The following is a 23,875-nucleotide window of genomic DNA, read 5'->3' as shown; positions in this document are numbered from 1 at the left end:
TGTCTGTCACTCTGCCTTTCAGCTCGCTTCTGTCTGACTGCCTGATGCCCTTCATATAACTTTGCATTGCAGGCAGATGGCTTTGTGAGGGTAATTTTTTTGTGAGCTTTGACATGCTCGCACATTGGGCTGTAACCTCGACACATTGTGTAAGAGCGACAGGTTTGTCAAATGCCAATCAGTGTAACAATATGCTTTTATTTGTAGAGACATAAAAACTTGTCTAATGCACTGTGCTGCTACATAATATCTCCTGAATACATGACTCAGAACCCAGAGAATGGGGAACGACGTTCCTGAATGGCCAATCTAATTCAAAAGAATCTAATTACTGAGCGCTCTGGATCATGTTTGTTGGTGTAATAATGCAGGCAAAACATTAGCAGCTATATCATGGTGCTCCAACTGTGATTCGCCGGGCTATTCCTGTATCTTAGCAAATGGGACTATAATCTGAAAAAAAAAAAAAATGCTTTCGCTATGGCAAAGAAAGACTGCGCGAGGCCTGGAATGTCACAACAAGCGATATTGACTACACTGAGGTAAAATGTTTCTGCTCATCGAGGCAACCATAAAATCAATATGATCCGAAAGTAAGTCAATCTAGAAGGTCTCTCAAGACCCGGCAGCTTGACCGCAGCTGATGCTGTTGACGGTTCTCTGACCCAGCAGTTGGAGGCCCTGGAACATTTTTCCTTTTGTTCCTCCCTCTGAATGGGATTGGAATTGAGAAAAGACCTACCATGAGCCCAGCCAAGCATGTCATGCCACCCCCTAGCTCACACACAGCAAGGTCCCTGAAAGAGAGAAAAGAAATGGTAGAACCCATACAAATTAGATGAAAATGGTCAGAGAGATATATATGTTACAAGAACAAATTGCCATCTGCAGTAAGAACGGCACTACCAGGAAGTTGTAGAGACATGACTAGGCTACCTCATGTTGCTTTGCGTTTTAAAAATAATTATGAAATAGAAAAGTCACAAAGCAGGCAAATCAGTGGGGGTTCCCTCATTAGTGTTCACTGCAACATTACCACCGCTGAGCTGAAAAATCTGAGAAGGTTCCCTTTTTTTCCCTTGTCAATGGCGCTGTCTTTTAGAACTAAACTAGCTAGAGTAGCGAAAGATAATTGTTAGGAAAGGATAACACTGTTAATCCACATTCATTCCTTCAAAAACAGTTAGACAAGTAAATGAAGAACATATATGAGTGTGTATATACCTATGTTATAGTCACACACACACAACACACACACAAATAAATGCAATCTGGAATTAAAAAAAAAAAAAATGGAAACCAAACTGAAACATTTTGGAAAGCCGAACCGCCCCCATAAAGAACAATTACACAAAGAGCATTTAGCAATTAACACTTAAATCACAACTGACCCCAAGACAACACAGTGAATAAACAATGCGGGGGCATAATATGGTTAAGCCAGCGAACCCGGGCTAAAGTAATGACCGGGCTCTGACTTTGCCGCTCCAAAGTAAAGCGGTTCAGAGTTAAAGCGGACAGTCTAGGGTGGCACTCGGCACTCACCTTCCCCTTTGTGCCTACATATTAGCCCTCAACGTGTGACATTCTTGCCCTGGCCCACAGCTCGATGATTGGAGCTCCAGTCAAGCTTACGCACAGCGAGAAGAGCCAAATGCCGGACTCCCAGGGCAGCTTTGTGGCCCAAATTCAATACTGCCCTGCTGTTATTTTATATGCTTAAACCCTTAAGATTGTTGCATCTTCCCAGGTTGGGAAGTTTATCACCTCCACAGGGGAAAAGAAAAAGAGAGAGAGAGAGAGATAACTGAAAGGGAGGGAGAGGTGCAAAGAGGGGGAAGAGGAAGAGAAGAGGCCAAACGAGGATGTTCATATTCTGAAATGCACTTAATGGGCATTTAGTTGTTCAAAGCAATTATAGACTGGTTGGTAAATATGGGCCACAGAGCTTCAAAAAATACATATTATTGACCCAATCTTGTAAGTACATATTGTTAAAACACACACCATGATCTCTAGTGACTTGTCTGGAATCATAATGGGCTATTCAGGGAGTATATATTAGATGACTTTTATTAAATGAGAATTAAAATGAAAAACCTGTATTTTCTGGGTCTACCAAACATCTTTAGAATTTTTAAGTAAAAGGAGGTTTTCCCCCCTTTTTCCTAAATCCCATCCATGGGTTTAATCTATAATGCACACTGACAATTGAAAACAGTTATTTCCGTAGCATGAGTTTGTAATAGTAATTTATATTTTACAAATACATATTGTTAGGTATATAAAATACCTTTAAAACCAGGGGTGGGATGGCATCTTTAAATAAGAGCTGTGGGGTATATATTTATCAAATATTCTGCAATGATTTCCCTAGCAGAAGTTTAAAGAATGTCCTTACTGTGGTTTGTTTTTTTTTTTTTCTTTCTTTTCTTTTCTTCTTCTTCTTCTTCTTTTTTTTTTTTTTTTTTTTTGACCTTCACAATCAGTAAGGATTGATTGGAGCTTCACTTTTGTTTCCCCAAAATCAAAGTGAAATAAAATGCCTTGAGTGGAAATCAAAAGCCTTTGACATATAGCAAAAAGCTTGCTGTGCAATATTAGTACCCAAAGGCAATTCAGATTTCTTTTTCAGAAGCAACATGTTTTCACCATGAACTTTTTTCCTTTCTTTTTATTTCTTTCTTTCTTCCTTCCTTTCTTTTTTTCTCTTTCTTTCTTTCTTCTTTCTTTCTTTTTCTTCCTTCCTTCCTTCCTTCCTTCTTTCCTTCCTTCCCTCCTTCCTTTTTTTCCTCTTTCCTTCCTTTCTCTCTTTCTTTTTTATATGTTTCTAACAACTTAATTTGAAGAATGCAATCATGGCAATCGTTAACATGCAGATACAATATCTACAAGGGGCTAAAAAATATCTTTTAAAGTGCAGCTTTGTACCTGAATATATGACTGTGCTTGAGGCAGTAGTAAGCCAAAACCTCTTCAGATGGCCAGATGCCTGGAAAACACAAGAGGATACACTTTTTGATTATAGGAGTCTGTTCTATAATCATTCTCGTAAGAAATTGCTTTTAAAAATAATGTTCAGCACAAGGTATTTCCACCTGAACCAAACTTAACATAATTATTACTTGTAATATGTCATATCACATGGGTTTCTTTTGTTGTTGATTATAGCTCCCTTCCCAGATAAACAGTAAAATATCCTAAATAGATTTTACTACATTTCAATCACAATAAGAGAGCAAAAACAATAACAATCAAATTACAAATATTAAAAGTTCAATTTTAATGGGATTTCAGGTAGATAATCTTGTACACATGAACATTCTTCTCAGCCAATCCATAAGCATCAGTTGAATACCTACTATTTATGCAGCCCATATGAGGCAAAAATAAATGAAAAAATCACTTGCAAGGAGCAAAGAAAAACCCCAGAGGTCATTATACTTTTTTCTTTGATTTCATCCTAATCTTTTCAAACATGCACAATGATTTCCTTTCTGCAATTAGAAATATCAAACTGGAGATTAAAATTAAGAACTTTAAATTTCACCAACTTTTGGCACATCTTTAAATTTAACAATAATCCTCCCCACTAAAGTCCATGTATGGGCATTTTCTAAAATCATCTCTTAGAAGTCATTTATTTTGACGACTTATATAGTCTTCATGAATGAATGTGAATTCCTTAAAAATAAAAAGACAAGCATGGAAATGACAGTTTCTAGTGGTTATCACAGGATGGTAGGGTTGCAAGTGCTTTCAATGTGTTTCCTTTACACTTTTTTATATTTTCCAAAGATTTTCACAACGAATGTGAATCACCCCTATGATCAGAATTAACCATGGTCTTATGTTTTCCCCAAGGGGCCAGACTCAAAGCTCAGGCAGGCAGGGCACCAGCATCTCGCTCTGCCTGAGGTTGAGAAGGCTCTGCCTTCCCGAGGAAGAGCAGTGAATGTTCACCGCCTTAGCACTAAATGCTCTTCTAATGGGTCTGGATGCAAAGCTGAAACACCTAATGAGCATTAAATTTTTTTTCTCTCCCAGCTGCCTCTCCAGCTTCAAAGAGTGAGAAATCCGAACATTTCAGAAAAGAGGATGGCAAAGAAATGGTAAGTAAAAGTCTAAGGGAATCAATGGGTAAATATAGGGACAGCAAAGACAGTGACCCCACAGAAGCATGTGCCGCAGGAGAGTCCAGTCAAGTGTGCTCAACAAGTTCAGCCTCCATGGTATTTCTAGTAGAAACAACAGTTTGGGAGAGAACAAGGTCCCCAGCAAGAGGCGTTGGAGTCGTATTTATGAGGAAAGTCAGAAAGGCAGTGGAGTAGGGCAGTTAAGACCACAGGTGCTTTGGAACCAGACTCGTTGGGCTCCACTCCCAGCATGTTGGACTGCATGCCCTAGCTGAGTAACCTTGGGTAGTTTACTTAACCTCTCTGTGCCTCAGGTTCCTCATCTGTAAAATAATGTAATTGTAGTATCAATTTCACAGAATTGCTGTGAGGATTAAATACATAAAATACACGATATGTATGTAGAACAGTTTCTAACTTATAATGAGCTCCAAGAAAAATTCATCGTCAAATGTGACTCTCCTGGGGCACCCAAGCGGCTCAGTCGGTTAAGCATCCAACTTCGGCTCAGGTCATGATCTCACGGCTCTTGGGTTCGAGCCCCGCATCAGGCTCTCTGCTGTCCGTGCAGAGCCGGCTTTGGATCCTCTGTCTCCCTCTCTCTCTGCCCCTCCCCCACTTGCTTGCACGCATGTATGAGCTCTCTCTCTCTCTCTCTCAAAAATAAATAAAACGTTAAAAAAATAATGTTATTCTCCTGAGAAGGGGGACAAAAGAGTAGAAGAGAGAATATGTGGACCCCAGACAATTATCCCAATGACAGAACAGATGGAGAACATTTTTGTCCTGCTCCTGCCCGTGAACGTTGCCACACCCCAAAGTCCTTAATACCTGGCATACCTCCACATAAAAAGAACTCCATAAAGACTAAAGCACATAATAAAATTTTCCAAAGGAAGAGCCCAAGACAGTATTCTACACCATGTGCGTATAATCACCAGAATAATAAATTTCTTTATGCCTTTAGTAGATGGTTTTGAGGTTTTAAAAAATAATCATAGGGGAAGGGTATTTAACTAAAATTCAAGCTTTGATTAAGTACAAAAATGTGACTTCTAAAATGCATAGTCTTTCAAGAGAGTTTTATAATTTTCTCAAAAAATTATAGAGGTTGATTTTTAACTAAATTAAATACAAAAATATGTAGAACAAAGTTAATAAAATCACCTAAAATTCCACCACTGCTATATAACCCCTAGTATCATTTTGGACATCATTCCATAAAAAGCTCTCCAAGCAGGGGCGCCTGGGTGGCTCAGTCGGTTGGGCATCCGACTTCACCTCAGGTCATGATCTCATGGCTGGTGAGTTCGAGCCCCGCATCTGGCTCTGTGCTGACAGCTCAGAGCCTGGAGCCTGCTTCAGATTCTGTGTCTCCTTCTCTCTCTGCCCCTCCCCAACTTGTGCTCTGTCTCTCTCTGTCTATCAAAAATAGATAAATGTAAAAAAAAAAAAAAATTAAAAAAAAAGATATTTTACACAAATGGCATCTTATCGTGCAGGTATTTGGCAATCTGATTCTGCCCCACTCAATATGTGATGGATAACTTCTGATGACAATAAAAATCTACTTGCATCATAATTTTAAAAAAAATTTTGGGGGCGTCTAGGTGACTCAGTCAGTTAAGTGTCTGACTTCAGCTCAGGTCATGATCTCACGGCTGGTAGGTTCAAGCACCCTGTCAGGCTCTGTGCTGACAGCTCAGAGCCTGGAGCCTGCTTCGGATTCTGTGTCTCCCTGTTTCTCGGCCCCTCCCCTGCTTGTGTTCTGTCTCTCTCTGTCTCTCAAAAATACATGTTAAAAAAAATTTTTTTTTTAAATTTTTAATGTTTATTTTTGAGAGGGAGTGCGCACAAATGGGGGAGGGGCGGATAGAGAGGGAGACAGAAAATTCGAAGCAGGCTCCGTGCTGTCAGCACAAAGCCAGACGCGGGGCTGGAATCCACGAACTGTGAGATCATGATCTAAGCTGAAGTTGGAGGCTCAACTGACTGAGCTGCCCAGGCACCCCACATCATTGTGTTTAAAGACTTCCTAGGGATTTTATGTCTGCATCATAATTTATTTAGCTAGTTTCCTCTTGATAGAAGTTATTTTGAGTTCTTGATATAATGAGATTATAAACCGTGGTACAACGAAGACACATTTTTTTTCCCCAAATGTGGTTTTTCTCCATAGGTCAAATGCCCAGAAAAGGGAAATCTGGTCAAAAGCTAAGTACATATCACATTGTGATATATCAAACTGTCCTCCCCTAAATTTGTACCAAAATATACCTCCAAATAAGAGTGTTTACTTCCTCAAAGCCTTGCCAAGATGAGATTTTGACAACGTATTTTATCTTTGCGAATGTATTAAGTTTTTGAAAGTGATCTCAGTGCACATCAAAACCACAATGAGATACCACATCACACCTTCTAGGATGGCTATAACCAAAAAGTCAGACGATAGCAAATGTTGGCGACGATGAGGAGCAATTATGTAAAATGGTAAAGCCACTTTGGAAAACAGTCTAGCAGCTCACCAAAAACTTAAATATAGACTTAACATATGGCCCAATAATTCCATTCCTAGGAATGGACTCAAGAGAATAGAAAATAGGTCCACACAAAAATCTGTACTCATGTACATGTAGCAGCATTCTTCCTCATAGCCAAAAAGCAGAAGCAACTCAAACGCCTATCAACTAGTAAGCACATAAGTAAAATGTGCTATGGCCATGCAATGGACTATGACTTGGCAATTAAGACATGAAGTATTGATTCATGCTACTACAACACAGATGGAACATGAAAACATTATGCTAAGTGAAAGAATCCCAAAGCAAAGAACCATGTGCTACATGTTTCCATTTACATGAAATGCCTAGAATAGGCAAATTCATAGACACGATATAGAGTGGTGGTTGTCTAGGGCTGGGACGGTTGAGAGTAAATGTGGAGTGACCTTTTACCAGTGAGGAAATATTCTAGAATTGATTGCGGTGATGGTTCCACAACTCTGTGAATATACTAAAAACCACTGAGTGAACTGTGTGGTATGTGAATTATATCTCAATAATGTCATTATTTAAAAAAGTTTTCTCATTCCTATTTGTGGAAACAGTGGTCTCTTTTTTAAAGAAATTTTTAAAGTTTATTTATTTTGCTAAAAAAAATGTTTTTTAAACGTTTATTCATTTTTGAGAGACAGAGAGAGACAGAGCATGAGCGGGGAAGGGGCAGAGAGAGGGAGACACAGAATCCGAAGCAGGCTCTGGGCTCCAAGCTGTCAGCACAGAGCCCGACGCGGGGCTCGAACTCATGAACTGTGAGATCATGACCTGAGCCGAAGTTGGATGCTCAACCAACTAAGCTACCCAGACACCCCTCTTTATTTATTTTGGGAGAGAGGGTGGGGGAGAGTGAGCAGGGGAGAGGCAGAGAGAGAGGGAGAGAGAGAATCCCAAGCAGGCTCTGCGCTTACAGAGGGGCTTGAATCACAAAACATGAGATCATGACCCGAGCCAAAACCAAGAGTCAGGACACTTAACTGACTGAGCCACCTAGGTGCCCCTATAGGATTTTATTTTTAAAGAACTTATCCAGAGTTTAAAGAGCCATTGAGTTCCATGAGAATGATCAAGACAAACAGCAGTACCCATCCCCTCTGACCCAGTCTTTCTCCTTTCTCAGAAACTAGTATTTCCAATTCTTTTAGTTGATGCTTTTGGCAATTACTCCCATATTTCTACATATGTGTGTATTGTTACTTCTTGATTTTTCAGTTTCAGGCAAAATCTGTTGACCCCCACTATGGAAGATAAGCATTTTTCACTTTCATGTACACGCCTCTCCCCATGCCACACACACCATGCTCCTTATCCATCCACTATCACCGTCTTCCTATCATAGATATATTATAATTTTGGGAAGATCACTACTCTTTGTCAATTCCCTTATGGCCATGAAATAATACCGAGCCATGTAGTAAACTATGATTGCTTTTCCTCTCATGTACAACTTTCTTTCCTGTGGAGTTTATAATTGTCCATTTTTTTTCTCATTTGCTAAGATTTTTATTCAATCTCAAAATCCAGTTGTCAATTTCCCCTCTCAGTACATTCATTCACATCAAGTATTCTTTTTTTTTTTAAGTTTATTTATTTATTCGGGGGGTGGGAAGAGAGAGAGAGAGAGAAGGCACAAGCACACAAGCAGGGCAAGGGCAGAGAGAGAGAAGGAGAAAGAAAACTCCAAGCAGGTTCCGCACTGTCAATGCAGAGCCTGACATGGGGCTGGATCCCATGAAGCATGAGATCATGACCTGAGCCAGTATCAAAAGTTGGACACTCACTGAGCCACCCAGGTGCCCTCACATCAGGTATTTTATCAACCTCATGAGGAAATCTCTCCTGGTGCCTTCTGATCTGCCTTTGTCTGGAACAAATGCGCCCTATGCATGGTGCACAGCTGATCCCCTAGAATCAGTCTTCACTATCATTCCAGGCTCTCTTTTGCCCTTTTGCTGTATCTCATCTCTTGTTTCTCTTTCCTTTGTCTTCTTCTCTTGGTTTACTTCCTCATTTTAATGCAACATATCCTCCAGTAGTTTCTTTGAAAAAGTGTGTGGGAAGTAAATGTTTGGGAATTTTCAGGATTCAGTGGGTAATTTCAACCTGGAAACTTGATGTTCTCAGATCCTCTAAAGTTTTTTGGGAAGTTCCGTTGATGATTTCCTGACCTCCATTTTTACCTGTCCTATTTCTCTGGAACTCTTGCTATTTGGATGTTGAATCTCCTGAACTCATCCTCTAATTTTCTTATCTATTCTTCCCTGCTTTCTAGTTCTCATTGTTTTCTACTTTCTTGGAAATTTCCTCAACTTTATCTCCCAACCCTTTTATTGTTCTTTTCATTTATGCTATTGTTGTTGGTAGTTCTCTGAATATTTCTTTTTTAGAACATCTTACTCTTGTTTCAAGAATGCAATCTTTTAAAAAATTATTTGACAATATTAATTAGTTTCTTTTAGGTTTTCTGATCCTTACATAGTCTGTTTTCTTCATGCTATTGGTTTTGTTTGTGTGTTTGTTTTTGCTGATGTTCATTGATTTGGGTACCTGTCACATTAAAAGGTTTCCTCAGATAGCTGGTAATTCTTTGTTGTTTGCTTAAACATAGTCATAGAAAGATAAAAAGCTGGTTGGAGATGAAGACGGCCGAATGGGTGGGCACAGAGCGGAGTGTGGGTGGCTCTGTGTATGCTCACCCAATCCTTCCAGCCTGCTTTTGGTACTCTCTCTGATTTCAACTGTGCCTGGTGTTCCTTAATCTAAAACCCTTCAGTTTAACCCTCTCCAGAGAACAAATCTCTTCCACTAGGGGTACAGAAGAGGAAGTTACTCAGCAGACTGGAATAGGGATGTAACTGCTTTATAAACAGCTTTCAATCAGTCTTCCTTATTTTAGCCCCCTTCAACTCCTACTTTTACAATTGCCCCAATTTCTGAGCCTTTCAAAGTTTCAGATGTATGAATTGGTTTGCTTCTCAGCTTTCTCAACTGCTGGCTTTCTCAAATCTGCTAAGTCAGTGACTTCTCATCCACCTGCTTCCCAGGTTCCAAAATTATGTTGTTATATGCCCCCTCATTCTATCATCCTTGTGTGTTTAGGTCTTAAAAACATCTCTCTATAGTGGTTTACTACAGTTTCTCAAAGGAAGTGATTTTAACGCATTGTTCAACCCCCATGTTTACCTGAAATCCAGAAATGTCTGGTCTTTTGAAAGTAACTGTTTGTGGGATAATTCTGGAACCCAAGACATATAGTAACGGTTCTTATCTCTCATAAGGTACATTTTAGTATAAATGCTTTAAGGTCTGAGTGGTGGGGTTTCAGTATGCATCCCAGGAGAACAGTGACTAGAAGGACTTCATGCAACAGAGAGAAACTCATTGGAAAAGTGATGAGGACAAATTAAAAAAAATTTTTTTTAATGTTTATTTATTTACTTTGAGAGAGAAAGAGACGGGGGCAGAGAGAGAGGGAGAAAGTTAAAGAGTCCCAAGCAGGCTCTGCACCACCAGTGCAGAGCTAGATGTAGGGCTTGAACCCATGAACCACGAGACCATGACCTTAGCCTAAATCAACAGTCGTATGCTTAACTGACTGAGCCACCCAGGCACCCCTAAATTTTAGGAGGACATACAAGTCAATGACATGAATGGGGAGGTTTTTCTCATGCTCAAGATTTTTATCGTCCTTTAATAATACTGTAGGACTCTATCAATCAATTATAGGCATTTCTGCTATATGCTTGACATCACCCATTGAGACAGAGAAGAATGACCAAAGTGGCATTTAGAGTAGCTAAAGCATTGATCCCCCAAAAAGCATCACAAAATATTTTAATTAATGACTTATTCTAGATAACTTGTTTCCTAAACACATGTCATGAATTAGGATACTTCCTTAGAAGTTATTTGAAGGCATATAGTTCTCTATGCCTTAGTGTTTTCTATATAAATTGAATTCATTTAACTCATAGGAGAAAAGTCTTCCTTCATCCACTGGGCCTCCATAAAAGCATTAGTTAAACAAGAGCTCTGTTTGGAAGAAAAAAAAAAAGAATACTATATTATACTTGGGTTTCCATGGTCATTTGATTTCATTCCATTTTCTTTCAAACAAAGGATTGGTTCCCTGCAGATGCTTCTGTCAGAACGGGGCCTGCTGGATATGACAAACTTCAGAAAGCTGTAGCCAGCCAACACGAAAATAAGAAAAACTAGCTATCCATGTAGCAATAATGAGGGGGGAAAATGACAATGCGATCTATTTTATGTATGCAATCACTTTTTTGTTGTGGGTTAAGTAGCTAGTTTAGAATTATTTTAAATGCCAACTTTTATAGTCAGTCTGGAAACAAACAATAAATCCATTATTAACCTGAGGGCTGAACAAATCTTGAAACTAACTATGTGGATGATAAGAGATAGGAGTCTCTAACTGAGCGTGGGTCCTCCTAGATCACTTGCATCTGAGAGCTTTTTGCTTCCCCAGAGTTCACGTTAAAGGAAAGTCCTAAGACTCTGCCAGATGGCACTGGACCCACAGCACTGCTGTCTCTTGCTTCTCACTCTAACAGCTTGTACTTGGCCCATGGGGACAACACACCCAGCTCGTGAAGCAGAGAGATGGCTTTCCTCTGATCAGCTGATAAGGCACCCAAGCAGCAGCTTTCTTTACCCTCCTCAAATGAAAGGGTCACGTCCATTACACAGGAGTCAGAAGTAAAGCCTCTCTCAAATCTGAGAGGAGGCCAGCACACCCTTAGCTAAGCTGTTGACTCTTCTGTAAGAAGAAGCACACCGGCAGGTGTTACGAAAATGAAAATCAGCTAATGTGGAATGGGTAGGTAAATCTCTTGGACTGTTTTCAGTGTTTATACTCTGACTCCTCTTCCTTAAACATTTCTGCTTTGTCACTAATATTTCGACCCAGAGTGGAAATCCAAAAGAGGACTACAGAATGCTCCATAAATATTTTGGGGGCACCTCCTACATCTCAGGCCCTGTGGATCGGCAGAGAATGAGACAGCCTGGTAACTGGAGCTTCCGTCTAGTTAGAGGAGATCCTAAATAAATGATTACACAATTAATGTGCCTAAGTATAATTATAATAAAGGCTATGTTGGAAAAATAGAGGGTACTTCTGAAAACATATCATAGGGGACCTGACTTGGCTGGAAGGGAGGTTGGGAGGAGTCCATCAGGGAACACTTCCCTGCAGAGATGGCATGAAAAGCCAAGTAGGGCAGGAAGAAGGGGACAGATGAAGGGAATGGTCCATAGTAAGGAAGCCCCATGAGTGAAAGCTCTGAAGAGGAGAACAGTTCGATATTCTAGGAATGGAAACAGGGTCAGTGGAGCTGCAGAATATATGAGAAAGGAAGACAGCAGTACCAGGCGAGATTGGAGGTGTGGTCGGGGGCCAGATGCCACAGGCTCAAAGCCACATTAAGAATTGCAAATTGCGCCTTAATATAAATAATACATTTTAAGCAGCAGAGTGGTATGATCAGACTTACATCTTAGAAGATTTTAGATTACTCTAAAGAAAACATATTGAAGAGGGGCAAGAAGAGGCAGCGAGAAACTGGGTAGGAGGCTACCACCATGACCTAGGTGAGCACTGACCGTGGCCTGGGTGATGGTTAGCAGAGATGAAGAAAAGTGGGAAGATATGAGCTATATTCAGAAAGTACACTGACAAGACTTAGTAGTTAATTAGATGGAGGGGATGGTAAGAGAGAGGAAAGTGTCAGATATGACTTAGGTTTGTGTCATGGATTAGTAAGTAGGTGGGTGATGCACAGCAAATGCATATAGGATTTTCTTTCAATTTCATATGAACCGAGGAGGCCGGGTTCATGGTACAAAAACACCAGCTAGTGGTTTGGAGTCTGATTCTGGCTCTGTCACTGATAAGCTATGTGATATTGGGAAGTGATTTAGCCTTTCTGAACTTCAGTATCCTCATCCCCAAGAATCTAGGCTGGGGCCAGATTATGCCTAGGAGGACTTCAAGCTATAAAAAGTTGTAATAAAAAACCAGATTTCATGCTCCAGACTTAAGAGTCCAGTTTGAGGACTGGCTCTGACGGTTGTGTGACCTTGGGCAAGCTTCTTAAACTTTCTAAGCCTCCATGGAGGAGGGCACTTGTTGGGATGAGCACTGGGTGTTGTATGGAAACCAATTTGACAATAAATTGTATTTAAAAAAAAAACAACCCGGGGCACCTGGGTGGCTCAGTCGGTTGAGTGACTGACTTGGGCTCAGGCCATGATCTCACGGTTTGTGAGTTCGAGCCCCGCGTCCGGCTCTGTGCTGATGGCTCAGAGCCTGGAGCCTGTTTGGATTCTGTGTCTCCCTCTCTCTCTGCCCCTCCCCCACTCACACTCTGTCTCAGAAATAAACATTAAAAAAATTTCTTTTAAAAACCCAAACTTTCTAAGCCTCATTCATTCTTTTATTCAACTTATAATTATCGGCAGCCAGGCCTGTTCTAGAAGCTGGAGATCCAGAAATGGTTAAAACAAAGCCCTTGCCCAAATAACTTCAATAGGGGCAATAGGCAGTAAACAAGATAATTTCAGATAATGATTAATGTTGTGAAGAAAATAAAACATCAATGAAATTAAAAAATAACTACAGGGTGGGGGGGGGGGGGGAGTATTGCTACTTCAGCCAGCATTGTGCAATGCCTCAGTTCTCTCACTTATTAAGTTCCAGCAGTATAAGTACCCACTCAGCATGGCTGTAAGGATTAAATGAGATAATATCCGTAAGGCACTTAGAACGGTGCCTGGCACATAGCAAATTGTTTTATAATGTTAGCTATGGTTGCCGCTGCTTTTTGTCATTGTTATTATTTTGACATACTTCTATCCAGGAAATTTTATCAACCTTGATTATACTTTTATAATACTTCCAGGGGGATTATGATTCCTAAATCGATAAAAAAAAAAAAAAAATCAACCCAAAATCAACCCAAAACTGAACTGGGGGAAAATTCACCCTAGCTCTGGGAACTTCGAAAAACGACTGTACATAGAATTCCATAAAAATGGGCAATACTTGTGGGCGCCTGGGTGGCTCAGTCGGACTTCACCTTAGGTCACGATCTCACGGTCCGCGAGTTCGAGCCCTGCATCCAGCTCTGTGCTGACAGCTCAGAGCCTGGAGCCTGCTTCAGATTCTGTGTCTCCCTCTCTCTCTCTCTGCTCCTCCCCTGCTCACGCTCTTTCTCGCTCTCAAAAATAAATAATCGTTAAAAAAATTTAAAAAAAATTTTAATTGTCTTCCTGCTCTGACCCATTAACAGACTTGTTCTGAACAATAAATTACAAGTGCAGGCCTCCCTGTTTTGTGGAGCCAGGTCACAGAGAACACGGGTCCATCTGGATGAAAGGGAATGTCTGCGTAGTCGGGTACAGCGAGCTGGCGGACGCCTGCCCCGTGACGTTCCAACATTTATCGAATGCTAAGTATCCTCTCCTCGTATACTAAGCGGTATACGAGGAAATCAAGGGACGGAGAGGTTATGAAAGCCTTCCCCCCAAATCAGACAGATATTTTGTCATGAAGTTAGAATTTGAACGCAGGTAATCTGACTCTAGTGAATGCTGTTAGTGTTAGTTTTTATTACAATTAGCAGCATCACTAATTGGACACTCACTGCTTCACAAACACTGGGCTATTTGCTTTATATAGATTATCTCATTTAATCCTTAGAACAGCCCCGTAAGGTATGTACTATCATTACTGCCAGCTAAGGGGCACAATGAGGTTTGCTGACGCACACAGATCTGAAGTGGCTTCGCTCAACCTCCAGGGCCCGGTTTCTTAATCACTACCCTGTATTGCTCGAACCCTAGTGGTTGGTCCTGAAATCCAGGGAACTAGTTTCTAGTTCTCATGGCTGTCAATAACTAATTTTAGGACTTTGGACAAATCATATTTGGGCTCTAGCTTCAAGAATAAAATGGAAGGGTCAAATTGATTTCTGAGGCTTCTTCCAACTCTTAAATCCAGTGGCTATATAGATCATTGTATTTGTGCGTTTCCAAATGAAACCTGTAAAATGGTTAGTGGCTCTAGCCCACAACATTTTAAAGAAATTCGATTCGTTTAAATATTTTATTTGTACTATAGTATCAAATCTAAAGGAAATATTTTAGTTAGGATTCAAAATGGTCTCAGAAGTCAAACCTTCATTACCTATTTTAATTGAATTAGCACTGCCTTTGTTAATTCAACCTCATAGCTTCAGAAGAGACTGCTCTATCATTGTATTCTGGTGGCAATAGCTTTTTTTTTTTATTTAGTTAATCCAGCATATTAATAACAACCTCCTCGAGTATAATTTTTCCTCTCCAATACTGAGCAGGGTTCTCAGATAAATACCGTATTTTTTTCCCTCCTATTTTCTCCTTGTCTGGGTACCAACCACCCTTGGGGCAGAAGAAATGTTCCCGAAGTCTCAAAGCACAAGTAGGATAGTATCTCCGAGTGCAATCTTTCTGGGCTTAGACCAGAAAATGCTCCATCCCCGTTGGTCAGAGAGGATGTCAGAAAGTGAGAACAGTCATGTCTGGCAAAGGAACACCCAGAGAGCTCCTAGCAAGAGAAGAAACATGGTCTGTGTTCCCCTAGAAACAGCACATTCTCCTCATAGTTAAAGAGAGAGAGAGAGAGACAGAGAAGACAAAGAAAGACACAAAGAAAAAGAAAGAGAAATAAAACAGGGAGATTTTCATTGCCAGTTTTACTTTAAGTAACACCCCCCACCAAGACCTTGCTGTGCTCAGTGTCCTTAGAGTGGAGTGACCAGGCTATCATTTTAAGGAGAGCACCCTTTTTCCTTTTAATATAGGACTGTGTTGTGTCTTGAAGTCATGTGAAAGCAGCAAGGTGTCAAAGTAGAACAAAGAAAGTATTAGGGGGCGCCTGGGTGGCTCAGTCAGTTAAGCATCCAGCTCTTGATTTTGGCTCAGGTCATGATCTCATGGCTCATGAGTTTGAGCCCCGTATCAGACTCCGTGCTGACAGTGCAGAGCCTGCTGGGGATTCATTCTCTCTCTCTCAAACTACAAAAAAAAAAAAAAAAAAAAAAAAAAAAAAAAAAATTAAAAAAATTGTTTAAGTATTAGAAATAGTTGTTATTTTTCCTTATCTTAGGCACTGAGTCACTTCACCAGCTCAGACGTACACTTCTTACGTGGCACACCAAAGAAAAGTAGAGAGTGAGACCCCCCCCCCCCCCGCCCCCCCCCCACCCCGTCTTAGTCACCTATGATTTGTGAACTTGATTTCTGAAGCAGCTTTCTACCTTGGGGTCCAGCTTTATCTCACTTCTAGGTGAATGCTAAGACTGAATTCCAAACAAATGGAAAGCCTTGTGCTCCAGGCAGACTACATGCTCTGCGCATTTATGAAAGCCTCCCTGGAGAGAAAATGGTATTCAGGGGGTGCGTGTCACAGGTGCCAAAGCAAAGTGCATCTATTAAACGGCCCTGGTGTTAGGCTTTTTAGGCAGAACTTATTTATTGAGCAGTGTGGTTTGGAAGGTGCACATCGTAGTGTTTCAAAACTGCCTTCGTTCCAAGTTCCTCCTCTTAGGCCTGCGAGGGGGTGGGGGAAAGAGAAAGCCCGCCTCCCCTTCTTACGGCAGGAATTGCCATTAGCAAGTTCCAGAAGGAAAAACATCATTAGGCAAATTGACACCGTAGATATGGCAACATCTCTGTGCTGAGGGTGTTGAGGTGCGGTCTCAACTCACTTTAAACAAACCGCTCTCTGCCATTCTATCTGAAAGTAAACGTGTGGTGTTCAGTGTTCAGATCGCGCATACACACACACACACACACACACACACACACACACACACACACACATATATGAGTTGGCAGAGAATCTCAGCTGTGCAAAATGGCCTGGGTCTGTCCTTCCGGGCTCCCTGCTCATCCTCATTCATTGATACAAAGGAAACATGACGGTCTGCTCTCCAGAAATTTCTGCTGCTGTCCAAACTTGGGCAGCTCACTGCAACTAATGTGGAAATAGAGTGCGAAGCACGTCCTGGCTGTAAACACAGCGGTCTTGCTCTGTCAGGGCCATCTACAAATGGCTCCAACCAACTTGTACGATTGTCTTTAACACCTTTGTGTATTTTTTAAAGAAATGAATTTGATTTCATTTTCCTTCCCCAGGTTTCAAATAGTCATTAAAAATTAAACAACACCGGGAAAGGCTTTTGTGATTATAGCCTTCATTCTCCTGCAACAAACTGGATCTATAAATTTACGTACCATTGTAGATGTAAATTACAAAATTTATATTCAACTATATTAAAACATCTATTCCAAAAATGATTACCAGTTGTGAAAAGCAGACAGGCTTATCACTTGCTGTCAGTTGTTCATGTCTAGTTAAGCAATAACGTGCTAAAACTGCTCTTTTGTTTTGTGTAAGAATTTTGGCAATAGAAGAAATGAACGCTCAGTTAATAAAAACTCAGGCTGCTTTTTGCTTTGATGGAGGAAGCAGCTGCCTGTTTTCATTTGCTGCAGAGCAGCAAAACCCATCAATATAATAAGCAGCTTAGATGCACCCATCCACAGCATCTGTAAGGATATAGGGCTATTCGCTCAAAACCAATCCCTGGTTTAATTTTAACAAAGATGTGTCTGACATATTTGAAAATGCATTATAATAGGTTTTGAAACATGAACAATTTCCCTTTCTTTTAAATACTTTTTTCCGGATTTGAAAGGTTAGTATACATAGCTGAATGATAGCAACGATAAAAAGCTGTCCAAACGGTGAGGCCATCCTAAAAGAAGGGTAGTAAAGGGAGCAGATCAAGAGGCAGCTATTTGGTCCCCTTCAGAATGGGAATCATTCATTTGAATGTGATTTCACTCATTTATTCATTCAGACAAATATTTACTGAATCCTTACTGTGTACTGAATTGGGCTGGATACTCAGGCCACCTTTCTTACTCTCAGTGAGTTCACCCTTCAGGGGAAAAGATGGGCACAAAAAAACCATAAAGTGAAACAATGGCGCAGGCACAGTGATGTTAGATGTGCACCTTCTGCTACCTCTGTTTTTTTAAAAAAATCAAATGGGTAGAGAACACAGAGGGAACGAACATGAAGAAATTGAAAATCAAATACTGTCTCCTCTATTATACAGTCACACACTTCATTAGACATTCCTTTAAGGAAACTGAATTATGTTTAAACACATGTCAAACTGTTTACTAGTGTAGCCAAGAATTATCACACTTTGGATAAAAGTTTTATGATTTTAAGTTTCGTTTGGACAGCCTCTAGTTTTACAGCAACCACTAGATACCTTTACATGATCGCGAGTATACCACACGGCAAGCCTAGTAGAAAACACAAACTTTCAAATAACTTAAAATGGGATACAGTATGCTTTGGCTAATGAACATGCTATAGGGATTTATTTTATTTTATTTTATTTTTCTTTTATTTTATTCATTTCATTTCATTTCATTTCATTTCATTTCATTTCATTTCAGTGCTAGGGGCATTCCAAAAAGTCAGATAATTCTAAATCCTCCTCTTCTAATTCAATATCAGATAAGTGGGCATTTGCCCAGGATCGGCTAGGGACCCGTTGGATGGTATACATAAGTGTAGGGTTAGCCATCAGCTTCTCAGGATACAAAATTTAAATGAGCAGAAACATTGAGGAAATGCTCCCATAAGTGAGAGCTAAGGGTGTTCTCATTCAAACGTGCGCATTGTGAAACACACATACCTGGGTTTTAAAAATAGAGTTTTAATTTTGAAATAATGTCAGATTTACAGAAAAGTAAAAAGTTGCTGAAACAGTACAGAGAGTTGCTGGATACACTTCATCTGGTTTCTCTCCTTATCAACATCTTAACATCGATCAAAACTAAGAAACTGACACTGGTACGTTCATATTACACTATATCCATGGGTTCGTTTTTAATGGGAGGGTAACTATTCAAGTGGAGAGCTAGGCAGGTGTCTGTCAGAAAGCCAAAATTTAAGCCTAAACGGCAATACTAGCATCTATCATATGTTTCCTTCCCTTAATTTTCTTCCTTCTTCTCAAGTTACTCTAAAGAAATTCGTATCAGATTTAAGAATTAAAGCAGGGCACAAAATGCATATAACTCAGGGTTAAAAAAAAAAAATCTGACCCCATCAAGGGAACTGTGTAGTCCAGCTTCCCCACTACATTATTGAATGGGCAGAATATTACTTCTAAGTCATTATTCACATAGAAATTCTGATTGCCCCTATTCAATTAATACTTTCATATCACAGTGTGATATGGACCTTATAACCAATCTTGTGGCAGCATGAGTTAAGAACCACAAAGAAGTCAGAGGTCATTATTTTTCAGCCATTCAGAATGTTTATAAAGCATTCACTATGCACCCTCTCCTCTCTGTGCGTGCTTTCTTACCCCCTCTGCTCCACTGCTTAATGGCTGGGCACAATGCTTCCAGAATCCTGCAAAGATTCATGGGCTCCATACTGGTTAATGGTAGTCTCTCCAACAGCAAGTTGGAAAAGACACCTTTGGGGAGATACCCTGTAGCTACAAAGAGTGGTTGCCATAGACCGCGAGAAGGAAATGTCCGTTGTTAAAGCCACCCAGTCTATGGCATTTTGTTAGGGCAGCACACATTGGCTGAGACAGTGGTCAATGGTTCGTGCCTGATATTTGAGTGAACACTCCCTCTCTAGCTCCAGTACATTCTAAGCTGAAAGAACTCCCTCCCTAAAACATACACAGGACCCACAGCACAGACAGAGCACAGCCATGGCCCCAGTAGAGCCCTTCACTCTGCCTAGTCCTTTCTGCCCCCCCTTGATTCCTTCAGTGTCCTCTCTATCCCTCTCATTATCTCTCCTACTTCTCACTTCAATCTCGACTAAAGTTTTAGCCTCCGCTTTCCAGTTAAAAGAATTCACAATAGAAAAGCAAACATTAATCACACTCTGATAAAGACATTTTGCTGGTACCGCCTTCAAGGTTTTATAAAAACATTTTAATCTGCTTCTTTGTTATCTTGAAACAGAAACTCCTTGAGGGCAGGGAGCTCATTGCTTCTCTTACCTCTCTGTGGCATGTTTACATGATGCATGTGAAGGCATGCTGAAATTGTGTACAGCAGTAGCCAAATGTTCTAAAGCTGGAAATCACAACAATAAAAAAAAAATGAATCCCTTTTCTTCTGCAAAATCTAATGTTGAGCTTTATATGATGGATCTCCTCAGGACCTGAGTCTAGCTGTAAATGCAATCATGGGTCAATTCTTGTGTGGATAAGTTTCTAATTGCACTCAATCCACTTTCACTGGCTTTCTTATCTATATCCACAATCTGCAGGGCTGGCAGGACAATTATCACCAGAAGACAGGATAGATGCTCTGGGGAGCAAGGCTGTCCTGGGCCTGAAAGGTACATGCTTACAAGGTTCCAGGCCAGCAACAAAGAATCCACATTCAATAGGCCATCTTTCTTTAAATCAATCCTTTTGCCTCATTCAGCAGAGCACGTGTTGTGAGTGCTCATATCTGGGGTTTATCTGTGGATATCTACAAACAGGCAGGTCTCTAATCATAGTAGCCTGGAATGAGTCCCAGAATGGGCCCTTTAAGTGACTTGAGATAGAGAAAATGGTTCTCTTTTCTTTTCATTCTTTCCCTCCTCCTTATTTTATTTTGACCTCCCCCCTGCCTTTTTTTTTTGCTTTGATGAAATTTATAACCTTAACCCACAGAGCAAAGTGTTTTCTCCGAGAATCACAACTCTTGGAGAAGGGCCTTCGAAATAAACTATTTAAACTGAACTATTGCTCTAAAGTTGACACCACAATCATCTTTCTGTTGGGAAAAAGACAAAATTCTAGAGCCGTTATATTTGTCACTGGCCTTCTCACACCAGGACAAACTGGTGCATTTAAGTTGAGATCAAAGTGCACGGGCTGAATTGCTGGGAGTGGAGAAGTCATCATGGTCTCTCTGGACTCACGCTGGACTTCTCAGGACAGAAAGCAGATTTCCTTCTCTCTCCAGCAGCAAAGAGTTCATGTTATCGTGAACCCCATCATTCCTCCTCCTTGGCCCCACCCGCAACACATGATTGAAAAGGGGACTTCAAACCCAGACCATTTCGTTTAGACTGGCAAATATTTTTCATTTGTTCATGTTGCCCAAGCACTGAAGAGATTTTGGCTGACCAAATGCTATAATCGAGGTCTAAATTCATGCCATAATTGACACGGGAAACAACCTTTTGGGAGAATATAAACCAGTGTTGACCTACCGTGAGACTACTTAGCTACTACTTTTCCTGGGAGCTTCAGAGAAATCTCGATTTATGAAGTAAGGCCCAGAGAATTAAGGGACTTGCTTGTTAGCCTTGGCTAGTCAGTGGCTTAGCTTCAGTTAGGACCTCAGTTCCCTAATTCCTCTCCTTGGTTCTCTTTGCAGAGGAAGAACTGGGGCAGCAGAGCAGGAAAGACATCGTTGGTTGCATTTGCATTTTGTGGAAGGATGTTACCTTCCAGGTGGAAATCGGTATTTGAAGAGATGAATCTTACTCCTTCCAATTTCAACATATTCGCAGACTCTCAGGAATCAAATGTGAGTCTTGTTGGTTTTTATTTCTCAACGAACAGTTTTGTGGAAATACGCACTCTCTCCAAACCATACCGCGACATCCTGGCTGGAGGAAGAGGCTATAGATAACATTCAGCTGCAGCCCACCTAATGGTGGAACCTCTGAATTGAGGCCAGGAAGCAATGAATAATCTTCGGAAATAGTGACCCCTTTCTCCAGAATTACAATGATTATGTGCCTTGTTTTATAAAATTGGGCTTCTGTTTGTTTTCAGGAAATTTATTATCCACGCAGTCATTATTCTCGCTTACTCAAATGTCCCCCATGCAATTTGCCTTGCAATTAAGAGTTTGCAGCAGATCCCAGCTATTCTTTTGATTCCCAGCATTCCAATCATAATAAAAGTAATTTTATTTTATTTTGTTGTGTCTCAGGAGGGGAAATCATGTAATGTATACAATTTTCACACACACCACCGTGTTGAGAAATGTAATTTTCTGCGTATTCTCTTCTAAGAATATTTTCCACGTTCCTGGATTGTCTCTGCACTCAGAAACGGGATTGAAATCTCCACTTTGGTATTTATCTGAGGCTGTGATAGCTCAGTCGTCTGCCGCCGAATGCCAAGATAGAGGGAATCTCATCATCCAGAGACCAGCTGCATGATGGGCAGTTAATAGATATATCAAACCTTAGGATATATGCTAAGCTGAAGAGATGATTGGTTGGTTGATACACTGATTGATTAGCATAGGGAGAATGGGTTTCTTCTTGACAACCTAAGATTATGCTTCAACTAAGCTCAAATTGCTTACACCTCTTCTATTGGGTTTAAAATTACAGTCCTGTCATCTGAAATCTCTCTTCAATGAAATTTTTACCATATATAAAAATTAAAGGGGAAAAGAAAGTAGGAGCACTGGATAAGAGTAAATGGAGTAGATACATTTCATGCTACTGTTGTTGATTCCACTAGGAAAAGTTGATATGTAAATCCCCTCAAAAAAATGTTACACATTTCATAAACGATTACTTGAATATTATACAATAATTCAGGGGGAAAAGTTCAGTATGCTCATGTTAGCGAACACCGTATTTTCCAACACATTAAAGGTAGATCTCCTCTATGTAAATATGTGAATCAAAACAAAGCCCCCTGTTGATCAGGTTTCCGTTCAAGGGCACACAGACTCTATCCTCGGACTTTTAATATTTTTAACTGCTGGCATGCCTTCCAGGGGGCAGGGGGAGATCGGGCAGACTTATGGAGCCTACGGATTAGCTTTGTTTTTGAAGCAGCTTAACGCAAGTAGTAACTTCTTTAATTAGCACTAATGATCCTGAAGATAGTCACATGGACATCTTGAAATATGTGAATATTGTGCCTGTTTCCCACGCATGTGGCGTCAGCTAGGCTTTACGACGAAACAAAACCACTTGAACGAAGGAAACACAACCTTGTTCTACCAAACTCTAAACTGATGTGTAAGCAGTACTGAATAAAAATCATCAAGATGTTTTGCACAAAAGGCCTGCATTTTGGAGCTCTATAAACATCTGATATTCTTAGTTAACAATAAACTCATTAAGCATAAGCTTGGTTTACGATGTCCTGGGTAAAGACTCAATCTCATTGTACTCCGAATTATCAGAGACCGGCTGACGAAAAGGCCTTGCTCTGTCTCTCCCCTTCCCCCCCCCCCCCCCCCCCCCCCCCCCCCCCCCCCCCCCAAAAAAGCTGGTAAGCTTTAATTCAGCACTTTGAAGAACACCCCCTCCTCTGCCTGAGCAAATAAGGATTTGGTTGCCGAATCACACTGGATAAGTGGTTCATTGAGAATGTTAAAATCTGCATTAATAAATAGGACTGGGCTTCTCGGATTTTCCCCCTTCCTATCAGCTATGAGCGGTAGGGGATCAGCTGCGACCGAAATCCCCAGCTGAACAACCCACATACAACTCAGTGAGCAGACTTAAAACAAGGCCATTTATTGGTGACTGTTATGCAAACAAAGCGTCCAAGTCTTAGAAACAGATGTCAACTGAAGCATATGCTTACTGTAAACTGGAGTTTGATTCTCTTTATAAAAATAGACATAAATGGGCCTTCAGAAAGTAGACTGCCTCTTGTTGTCTACCACTGCCTAACTCGATTCAGCCTAAAGCTTTTGAAGAGATGAATGGACTGATATGGGAGGGCAAAGGAATAAAACTTAAAAAAAAAAAAAATTAAATTGGAAATAAATGATAACACGCTGGAGCAGTTCCCAGAAGCAATTTTACAGATTCTTCTCTAAAAACACAAGACAGGAAGTTAAAAGCCTAGTACGGGTCACCGTGGCACGTCGAGTTACCATTTCCTGCCACTTAGGGTGGAAAAGAAACCGCGCTTTCGGGTGGCAAGTTTCGTGGCGCGGACTTTTTACCCTCCTCTCCCTTTCTTTTTCTCTCCCTTACCTCTTCTCACATCTTGATGTCTTTTAAATGTCACTTATTTTACATGAGGCAGTTGGTGGAGACATGAGTCAACAGCAATCAGAACCATTATCCCCTGC

At 40.6% G+C, this 23,875-nt stretch overlaps 1 protein-coding gene across 2 annotated transcripts in view; it reads right to left on the bottom strand.

Annotated features, from left to right (window-relative positions):
• CAMKMT (calmodulin-lysine N-methyltransferase) overlaps positions 1-23,875 on the bottom strand; it is a 404,175-nt gene that overhangs the window by 60,889 nt on the left and 319,411 nt on the right. The window contains exons 4-5 of one of the 2 annotated variants that reach the window (XM_049651437.1): positions 2,932-2,992; positions 743-797 (exon numbers count right to left, since the gene is read on the bottom strand). In XM_049651437.1, coding sequence (XP_049507394.1) covers positions 743-797; positions 2,932-2,992 — 116 coding nt within the window. The remainder of the gene's footprint in view (positions 1-742; positions 798-2,931; positions 2,993-23,875) is intronic. The other variant, XM_049651438.1, reaches the window with a different exon arrangement.

This window comes from Panthera uncia (assembly GCF_023721935.1).
Source record: "Panthera uncia isolate 11264 chromosome A3 unlocalized genomic scaffold, Puncia_PCG_1.0 HiC_scaffold_11, whole genome shotgun sequence".
NCBI classification, from domain to species: Eukaryota; Metazoa; Chordata; class Mammalia; order Carnivora; family Felidae; genus Panthera; species Panthera uncia.
Note: the sequence above shows the minus strand (reverse complement) of the source record. Positions and strands in the feature narration are given on the sequence as shown.